Source organism: Clinocottus analis, unplaced genomic scaffold, assembly GCF_023055335.1.
Source record: "Clinocottus analis isolate CAN_PGR_092001 unplaced genomic scaffold, fCliAna1.0.p SCAF_11, whole genome shotgun sequence".
Classification (NCBI taxonomy): Eukaryota; Metazoa; Chordata; class Actinopteri; order Perciformes; family Cottidae; genus Clinocottus; species Clinocottus analis.
This window is the reverse complement of record NW_027175832.1, coordinates 4,345,970-4,356,456: the sequence shown is the minus strand read 5'-3', so window position 1 is coordinate 4,356,456 and position 10,487 is coordinate 4,345,970. Positions and strand designations below refer to the sequence as shown.

The 10,487-nt window shown below is 39.9% G+C and overlaps 1 protein-coding gene across 1 annotated transcript; it reads left to right on the top strand.

Annotated features, from left to right (window-relative positions):
* The first annotated feature begins 886 nt into the window (after positions 1-886).
* LOC137782294 (parafibromin) lies at positions 887-9,703 on the top strand. The gene is made up of 17 exons (XM_068571520.1): positions 887-1,043; positions 1,744-1,849; positions 2,009-2,078; positions 2,204-2,266; positions 2,551-2,603; positions 2,888-2,976; positions 3,215-3,428; positions 4,843-4,941; positions 5,153-5,231; positions 5,731-5,795; positions 6,010-6,067; positions 6,166-6,201; positions 6,352-6,439; positions 6,687-6,848; positions 7,958-8,058; positions 8,550-8,691; positions 8,825-9,703. Exons 1-17 carry the CDS (start codon positions 913-915, stop codon positions 8,859-8,861), a joined length of 1,593 nt encoding a protein of 530 aa, XP_068427621.1. The 5' UTR covers positions 887-912; the 3' UTR covers positions 8,862-9,703.
* Positions 9,704-10,487: the final 784 nt, after the last annotated feature.

Here is a 10,487-nt window from a genome sequence, read left to right as displayed (position 1 = left end):
TGGACCTCTGACTAAAAATAGCAGAGACTTAAATGTTAGCTCAATAATGTAGAGACTATGTAATGCATCTAACTGTGGCAAACTTCTGTTATATAAACAAACATTTAGAGTGCAAGGTTTGACTCCCTTCAAATATTCTAATTTTCATAACGATCAGACACCATTTCAACAGATGGTAAAGAGAGTGCCTATGGTTCAGGGGGAAACTTTGGCTGAGACATATTCAACAATGAACTCTAAGACATTTCTGGACCTCTGGGACACAGAGGATGTAAGTACAGTGTGTATCATTGGAAATCAGGTGTATTTTGAATTCTCTTGGGGTAGTCAGCTTTTATAGTTTAAGAGGATTTGAAGATTTTCTTCTGATTTTCACTATTAAAAAGAAGTCATAAAAACCTTAATAATTTAAAAAGTTGAAAAGTTAGAAATATGAAAATATATGGTCTGTCCTTAAAGAGCTGAACATTTTGATAGCTGAACGGTTTTAGGAAGAGAAGATGTGCAGAATACATAAGGAAGAAACAGGGGGAGTTGAATAAAGATGTGCAGAACAATAGTAGGACTTCGGAAGCCTTCCAACAAATTATTTACCCCTTTGAATACTGTATTTTTTCTTTCTTTCAGTAAATAAACATATTTATTTTGTGGGTGGGTATATCGCCGTCTGTGGAAGGCACTACTGACACTTTACCAGTACTGTTGGTCAGTGTCAACAAACCATCTAATTCATATCAATAGTTACCTTTATCAACGTCAGATGTTTTTTTTCGGCAAACGTGTTGAAAACATTTGTCTTCTGCCTGCTCTGACATGCGGTGTAGAAAGTTATAACAGATCAGGCATCTTGTGAGGCCGCATGATGTTGATAACTGGGGGCCTTGCAAACACACTACATCAAGACAAGTGAAGATGGCGGATGTGTTGAGTGTTCTCCGTCAGTATAACATCCAGAAAAAAGAAATCGTCGCCAAAGGAGATGAAGTTATATTTGGAGAGTTCTCTTGGCCGAAAAATGTGAAGACCAACTACATAATCTGGGGGTATGTCAGTGCCCAACTGTCTCTAAATGGCCTCTGAAGGCCCGCTGCTGGAGCCCATTAATGCCTTGCGGTGCTGGGAACGGTGCACGGCTCGCTAGCTCGATGCTAAGATGCTAACCTAACTCGACTCCTCGCTGTTGTACTTAAAACTTTAAGCACTCTTTTGTTACTTTGGCGTCATACGTTCGTATTGTGACAAACCCACGAGGCCTCATTTATACCATGTGTATGTTTTAATGTGTATATATGTTAAAACTTGAACGTGTTAGAGAGAGATGTACTGCTAGCTAATAGTGATGTGATGCTAAACTACTCAGGACGTTACCAATCCTTGAGTCACAGGGTCCAGTGGATCAAGCAGATAGACGTCTGTTCATGGTATCAGACTGGACTGAAAGCAGCTTTGTTTACGCTGTTAAAAAGCAAACGTTGGTCATGTAATGTTGGAAATTAGGCTGCAGAAGAAGTAACGTCAGTCAGTAGATATAACCGTATAAATGTTGATACTCCTGCTTTAATGTCAGATCCAGTGTTTTGTTACTTTGAGCAAGAAATCCAGCGATAACTAACGTTATATTGACTTAGTATTACAGACTTGTGCACTTAAACTGAACTTAAATAATAAGCAACCGCAGTCGTATGCGATGAAATGACATTGAGGTTTGAGAGTTTGTGTTTTTGCTTGTGTTTCTACCCTCAGGACTGGTAAAGAGGGCCAACCCAAAGAGTATTATACTTTGGACTCTATTTTGTTCTTGCTCAACAATGTGCATCTTCCACATCCATCCTATGTGCGAAGAGCTGCTGTAAGTAACTGGAGTAACAATCAAAGAGTCTTAACTTGTCAGTGTCATTATTATTCAAGGACAATCTATTATTTCAGCCACTTTTTCTGTCTTGCAAAGCATTTCAATTTGTTTCCCCTGAAAGTGTTTCGAGGTGACATGCTTTTATGTTTTTAATAGACTGAGAACATCCCTGTTGTCAGACGACCTGATCGAAAAGGTTTGCTGTCATATCTCAATGGCGAGAGTTGTAAGTAACACTTTCTAGTTTGTTTTTAATGACTGAAACGTTATGACAGCTTTCAGGAGTAGCTTATCTGTCGTTGGTCTAATTGGTAACTTATTAATGCAGTTTCTAATTTTGTCTTTTCACAGCTACATCAACAAGTATTGACAGAAGTGCACCCATAGAAATAGGTTTGCAAAGGCCAACTCAAGGTAAGCTCACGTCACATGTGTTGCTTGGAGTTTGAAGAGCTATTTTCACCTGCAGTAATAATTGTTGTTTAAATTCTTTGTTGTCCTGGAAATTTTGACTACAACGTAATGAATTGTATCTTCTGCTATCCGTTATCTGCTAGTCCTGCAAGTGGGTCATGTTTTCACAGCTCCTTTCTATTAAGGGGGTTGTAGTAAGTTGGTCGTAGGCAGGAAACTTGGTACAAAACCCAATGGACTTTGAGCTGTGAATTAATACCACTGTTCTGTTTGGTTTTTTTTAGTAAAAAGAGCAGCTGATGAGGTATCTTCTGAAGCCAAAAAACCCAGGATTGAGGTAAATGGATATAAAATATCTTCTCCTAAAAGTTGTTATAACACTATACTTGCACATGTTAGTCAGTGCAGCTCTGGAGCATTTACTCTCTGCTTTGCTTTTTGAATCTTTTGATTGTCCACTTAGTCAGAATATCGATGGCAAAAAAGAAATAGTCGGTGTATGTTTTGTAATGAATGAAATGCATTTTGTTGTGGCCAAACTGGCAAATTATAGGTATCAGATATTGTATCTTATTTTATTTAGCAATTTGCTAATAGCGTATACACTGCTTTCCAATTCAGGATGAGGAACGAGTGCGCCTGGATAAGGAGCGTCTGGCTGCCCGTCTGGAGGGCCACAAAGAGGGCATCGTGCAGACCGACCAGATCAGGTATAATGGATTAGTCCCAGCTGCATTTCTACTTACTGTGCTTTCCGTATGAGGCAATAATCTCTCCAATGTTGATGAGTTCACCATTTCTTTTTCAACATACCAGTGTCAGTATTGACTGATCAATATCTATCTGATTGCTGGATGTCATATTTTACTGCAAAATGACACCCACAGTGTTCCTTCAGCTCTTTAAAGCAGTGATCTTTTCAAACAAAAACTACCTTTTCTTCTTCAGATCACTGTCAGAGGCCATGTCGGTGGAGAAAATCGCGGCCATCAAAGCCAAGATTATGGCTAAGAAACGTTCCACCATTAAAACAGATCTGGATGATGACATAACCCTGAAGCAGAGAAGCTTTGTAGACGCTGAGGTGGATGTCACCAGAGATATTGTCAGCAGAGAAAGAGTTTGGAGGACCAGGACAACCATTCTTCAGAGCACTGGAAAGGTCAGAGTCCACTTCAAGATAAATGTATCAGTGTTATTTCTATGCAATACGTTGCGTTTCCTAAATTGTCGGACTGACCCTTCAAATACATCTGTCGGATTACCGACATGTTGGGGGTTTTCAGGTATTCTCTGCCTGCACATTGGCTCAATATTAGCCAAGGATTTCTGTCTTGACAGGGTTATTGCACATATTGTAAATTATATTTAGTGAATGAAGTCTGAACATGATATTTTTATGTCAAGAAAGCATTGTTGCACTTTCCCTGTGTGTGTGATTAAAGTGCCAACTTTGACGCTCTCCCAAAAACCAACAGTGAAGTAACAATGCATTGTAGTGTTGCATAACTTTTGGTTTTGGTTCGAAGGAAGGGAAGTATATCAGCAGAAAAATGCGTTAAAATATAATTGGCCAGAAATGAACACTTCCTCTTGTACAACGGACCGATAACAGTGGAAGGTTGACCTCGTGGCTAGATCAATAAAAGAAGCAATCTGGAGACCCAACCGTTGGTCTCCAGATTGCCATCATTTTTATTTCACTTGCCACCCCGCAAACAATTTAAGCTCCTTTTAAACACCCTTGTGGACCGATTGGCCTAGACCACCCCTCGATAGGTCAGTCTTTCCACCCAAAAATATGTGCCTTACACATTTATATTATTGTGCCAACCCCAAAAATAACCCTTGGAACTTAAATGGGTGCTCAGGCACCCTGGGAAATCTTTTGCCCGAACACCCTCTAAAAGAGGAAACGGGTAAGTTTCTACAAACAGTCAATGATATTTCCACTTGATCATATTTATAGTGCTTGTAGTGACGACATGTCGTCACAAACAGGCTTGACATTCACGGCACATCTCTCTTTTGAGTAGATTCATACTGAAGACCAAGTTGGTGTACATACCAGAGCTCTCAGGCAGCTGTCCTATTTTCCCAAAGCTGTTGAAGTCCCTGAGACAATGGCCGTGAGTGTGAGAAATGTTCCAAGACAGTCCAACAATGTTAATGCTTTGTGTAGCGAGGCTCAGATTTCAACCGCTAGATGGCAGCAAAAGAATGATTTTTGAACCGAGTTTGTATTTACTCTGTAAATGTTTTGACACGCTCCTCTCCAAACTATTATAGTGTTGAGCTAGGAGCATGGCGGCCTATAAATCACTTTACAAATGTACTGTGTGAACCACAATTTGTTATGTTTTGGGATTTCATTCTTCTCAGTTGGGCATTTCTCACACCTAAAAATGTTGCTTTTTTTTAAAATAGAATTTTACCTCTGTGAAGAGCCGTTTCATGTGGTCGTCTAAGCATTTATGTTGGGACCCTGAAACCTTAGTGGTGTTCACCAAATGATCACGATTTTGTGTTGGGTGGGGTTGAACTCATCATACCATATCTGTATTGCTCCTCTGCAGAACTTCTCCAAGAACATCTTCGCCATCCTTCAGTCAGTGAAAGCCAGAGAAGAAGGGCGAGCACCAGAGCAGAGACCAGCACAGAACACAACTCAAGTGGTGTGTATGTGTGTGTGTGGGTGTCGGGGTGTATTGTAATATGGCGTGCCTTGGATAAATCAGTCAATTGCTACTTAGCCTCACAAATTGCTTTTTATCAAATATATCAAGCTTGAAATCAACTGGAATGTTGTAGGTGGTTATTTCCCTTCATATCTGAAATGACTGATATGTAAAGTACGGAATTGTTTGTGTTTCATGTTGTTTCCAGGACCCGTCCCTAAGGAACAAGCAGCCTGTCCAAGCTGCCTACAACAGATACGTTCAGGAGCAATTCAAAGGAAAAGAGGGTGAGTTTGGTTGGAGCTTTTTCATCCAATCTTAATTTGGAAGGTTTAAAAAAGGTGTATGTGTGCGCAAGGCATTGAAGGAAAACATTGACTTGAGGGTCTACGAAACTTTAATTTACAAGCGGCATCAATAAACGCATGACAATGAGAGGTTTAGATGCACACAGTACATTGTATTGATCAGACCACCTTCAGAAGTACAGTTTGATGTTGGGCAGGTAAAATAGGAGTAGAGCATGTACAGATGCAAGGCTTTCCTTGACCCGAGGCTCGCAATATCAGTGTCGTCAGACGTATCTGTTGAAGGCGGAAAGTATCGTCCAATTTAGTTTCAAATAGCTGTAAATGTTTATGTTGAACTGTATCAATGTTAATGTTTTGGTGGATATTTTTGGACATAAAAAATTGTGGAAATTCCACAAACATCAATTTCCAGGAATATTGAAAATACTCTTTGTTCTGTCAGTAATCTACAACATAGCCTGTGTTACTTTCTTAGAAACGGAGGGTTTCAAGATTGATACCATGGGCACCTACCACGGCATGACCTTGAAGTCGGTGACGGTAAGAACAAAACTTTGCTGTGCTACTTTAAGTTCTTAAATGTATATTGTGGCTGGTCCCACATTTTGGTGTCAACAATCTCAATATATTGTTTATTGGCTTTTAGACTGTTCAACGTATACTCCCTCATGTGTCTGTCTGAATGATTTGTGTTGGTTAGCAGTTGGTCGAATGCATAGTACATTTGTTAATATCGCCCTTGTATGTTTTCCAGGAAGGAGCATCTGCTCGGAGGGCCCAGACCCCGGCGCTGCAGCCTGTCCCTCGTCCAGGTTTGTGCTAAATTTAACATATCCAAGAACATTCACTGGACTGAAAACATATGTCTTCATGTGAACATTCACTTTTCAAATTGTTCTATTCCCTCTAGTGTCACAAGCCCGACCTCCACCAAATCAGAAGAAAGGTAAACTGCTTTCACTTTTCATTTTTTGTCAATCATATCAAATACATTCATTTACAAATCTTTATATTTATTTTCATGGGTTTCTATTCTCTTATTTTGACTGTCTTCCCAACAATACCCGTTTTATAACTTTCTATCGCGACTCTACAGGGTCCCGAACACCCATCGTCATCATCCCCGCTGCCACCACCTCGCTCATCACAATGCTCAATGCTAAAGATCTCCTCCAGGATCTTAAGTAAGTTTGCATTCTGCAACAAAAGCAACAATCAGAATTCAAGAAAAACAGTTTTAACACAAAATGCAATGAAGTAGTTGTTGCCACGTATGTGGGTACGTATGTTTTGAATAGATAACATCTCTTGATTTTGTTTTTATTCATGGTTTTCCTATTAATGTAGTGCTACATTTTGTAATTCAATGATCACAAAACGGCATTTGCATCCATCTCATCTCTTTCAACATTGTGTTTATCGTGTCGCTAGATTCGTCACGCCAGAGGAGAAGAAGAAGCAGGGCATCCAGCGCGATAATGAGGTTCTGCTTCAGAGGCGCAAAGACCAGATCCAGCCTGGAGGCGCTACACTAAGTGTCACTGTGCCTTACCGTATCATTGATCAGCCGCTTAAACTGGCTCCACAGGACTGGTGAGCATTTCCATACTCTTCTGAATGATGTGTACTTACAATGGTTTGATGTTCCTTAGCTTTTAACATTTCAAATGAGATCATATATATGTATAGGAGCCCGTAAGACAAATTTCTCTGTAACATACAACCTTTTAATTTAGGGTTAAGAAGCCCACATCAAAAATCAAACTTTTAAATAAAATAACAGACAAATATCAAACACATGACATTTACTTTGTTCAAAGCTTCTTTTTTCATTTGAGAGTGCCATAACTATAGTTCAACAAATTGTGAGCTGCTAAGAACATGTGTGACAGATGTGGTCTGCTTAAACACCGCAGTTGCACTAAGAAGTTCCTAATAATTTTAGTCCAGGGACTACTTTTAACTGAAAGGTTCCTATCTTTTGCAGGACAGGCCTGAGGGGTAAATGCACTGCAGTTCAGTGTGCCTTCCCGTTTTATTTTAACATGCTGGAAAAAAAAACCAGTTGGTTGGTGAAGCAGTGTGTCTGCTGCAGAGTCTAAATTAAACAAACTAACAGGCCGGTATGAAGGACACACACAGAAGTTAGGGCAGCGCAGCAATCACAGGCAGTCAGATTTGAATTAAAAACACACAAAATAACAGAAAATGTAGCTCAGTTTAGAGCTCTAGCAATAAACTACTCAAACTAAAGTTTGTCAGCCGTGCCGCTAGAAGCCTTTCTTCTCCTCTCATGGCATCTCTCTCTGCTCCGTTACCCTCCTTGGCTTTTGTTAACCTCCCTAACGAGGAGATCGGAGGCAGGTGTGTCTCGTCCCACACCTGATCTCAATGCTCTCCTGACGAGTGGGTGGAGCCTTCCGGCTGGAACGTAGATGCCATTTCCTACACTTCCTGAAAGTTTTTTTTTTAACCTAAAAGTAAATCCTCTGTTGAGTGTTTGATGGTTATTTAGTTGTTCTTTAGAACATAACCTCCATAAAGCAATCAGAAAATATGAATTTTTTTAATCGTTAATTGTCGTCAAAATGCAATGTGGTGCTCAAAAGTAATTGGTCTCTGGGGAAAGTTCCTGTAGTAGAAAAAGAAAATGTCTCCTCAAAACAACAACAACAACAACCAATGAATGTGTCTCCCTGCAGGGACCGAGTGGTGGCTGTGTTTGTGCAGGGTCCTGCCTGGCAGTTCAAAGGCTGGCCGTGGCTGTTGCCTGATGGATCTCCTGTTGACATTTTTGCCAAAAGTGAGTAATGCAGTCTGAAAAGTTCTTTCAAAATTGCTACCAGACTGTAGCTATGTAACAAACATAACCGTCAACATTAGCAATTTAGCATTGATTTCAGACATCTCTCACCTGACAAGTAAACACCTGTTTTTGTATTTGATTTATAGTTTTAATATTTTCAGCACTTTTCCTACTCAAGCTTTCAAAATGTGCACGGACCTGATCAGAATGCAGTCAGAGCAACATCTGCAACTATTTTGATCATAAACGTGGATTACATTTTCTGGAATATAGTGTTTTAGATGATAACCTCTTTTATAAATAGCTTTTGACAGTAATTTTCAACAGATTTTACACAAGATTTCCTTGTTGTTTTTGTGGCGAGCGATGCAGTGTAACCGTTCACAGGTTCATACGTGAGGTGCCACCACACTAAATGTTGCTTGTTTATTTCTGCCCTCAAACCAGAGTCATCCATATTAATGTGTGCATGGATGTTTCCCTTCCAGTCCGAGCCTTTCATTTAAAGTACGACGAGGCGAAGATAGACCCCAATGTGCAGAAGTGGGATGTGACCGTCCTGGAGCTGAGTCGCCACAGGCGTCATCTGGACCGACCCGTCTTCCTGCGCTTTTGGGAAACTCTGGACAGGTCTGTCTATATTCTTTATGTGTGCCCATCTCGTTGTTTCACTGCCGTTGCTTATCATTCAGCTGTTTAAATTCTGCTCATTAAGATGACTGCACAAACTCACCACTCTTCCCCTCGTTTTCACATTTACCAGATACATGGTGAAACACAAAGCTCACCTCAGGTTCTGAGCCCAGATCGGAGCGTCTCGGGAAAAATCCTGCAAATGAATTCTTCGACCCCTTCCAACTGTCCTCGGTCAACCTCTTGTGGACGTAGCCCCTCTAATTGCAGGTGCCATCCCATAGTCCAACATAATCCCCCACTTAAACAGGAGAAGGAGAACACATTATCCAGTGGACTTCCTCTACCACGTCCTGGAGGACTCCTCACGCAACGCGCTGGATATGTTGCTCTGGACACCGGAGAGGAGATGAGGGGATGTTTGTGTTTTTGTTGTAAATGTTTTCTAATGTTTTCATGTAGTACCAACAAATACCAAAATATGTTTTATTTTAAAAAGGCAATATACTGTGGAAATAATTTAAATGCGATGTTAAGCATAATGGGGTTGAAGGGAGAGGTTTTCATTTGCCTGGTAAGAAGAGAAGGCTTTTGAATTATATTGAATTTTTGAATTAAGCTCAGAACTGTTTAGGTTGAAAGAAATGTGAAAATGACTCTTGGTACAAACAAAATGACCACTGAGTTTGAGGAAAGAGACTTCCTTTACACTTATCTTTTGTTTTCTTTTGGGTGTTCGTGGTCTGAATGTACATACATGATAAGATGGAGCAGAGAGACGGATGCAGGTAAGTGATTGTTGATGCTAGAGCTCACTCAAGTAGTCCAGTCAGTTCTTGGCTCAGTTTTTTTTTTTTTGACGGATCAGCACATCTCTAGGTCATGCGATGACCGTGTTAAATTCTTCTTTTGCTTCTTTGTTGGTGTTGTGCTAGAGGAGAAAAATTATGGAAAGTATTGCTTTAAGTCGTCCCATTAAAATTGACAATAAAGCTTCCAGAGAAACAAATATGTGCACTGCCTATTATGAATAAGTGTTCCCTTTTTATTTATTTGTTTCCCTGCAGTTTTATTTAGGTTTTAGTTGATCGTACATTGATGAATGTATGTACAGGCGACCTAACGGAGAAGAGTCTCTTCTCAAGGGGACAGGAAACGAGGCTGAATTACTAACTAAATATGCTGAGCTCAAAAAATCCCGACTTTGTTTCTGTTGCTTTCTGGACATCTCTTAAGTAAATTACAACCTCTATAGAACAAAAATACATAATGTAATGTAAAGCTGTCAATCTAGTTTTAATGCCTCTAGTATTTAGTTGTGTTAAATTTCTGCATTTTGCTTATTTACATCAATATTAAGTGATTGTTTTGGCCACTGGGGGGCAGCTGAATCAGCATTGACACTTGTATGTTCACGTAATAATCAATATCAAGAGAAGTTATGATAGTACATGAGATATCTAAATATATATATATATATATATATTATGGTTCCTCGTGTTTTGTTCCATCAAATGTTTTTTTGACAGAACCTCCCCTCTTTTTCTGTAGTCTGAGCTTTGGCCTGACTGGGTTTTTTGGGTATTTCATAACCATGACCTCTTATCACAGCAGTCCGGGAAATCATTTTGAAATCTGGACTCTAAACAAATGAATCATTTGTGTGGGTGCAAACCTGTGGAAACAAACATGCAAGAATGCCGGACGAACGCTGCAACATTTACCAAAATGTTGCATGACAATATTAGAGTTGAAGCTAAAACCATCGGGCACCATACAGAACAGAGAGGAAA

What these genes read in the sequence shown, in the direction of transcription:
- LOC137782294 (XM_068571520.1), top strand. Translation starts at nt 913, where the DNA reads ATGGCGGATGTGTTGAGTGTTCTCCGTCAGTATAACATCCAGAAAAAA. An exon ending in AAACTGGCTCCACAGGACTG is followed by an intron (nt 6,849 to 7,957) that starts GTGAGCATTTCC and finishes GTCTCCCTGCAG; the next exon opens with GGACCGAGTGGTGGCTGTGT. An exon ending in TTTTGGGAAACTCTGGACAG is followed by an intron (nt 8,692 to 8,824) that starts GTCTGTCTATAT and finishes CACATTTACCAG; the next exon opens with ATACATGGTGAAACACAAAG.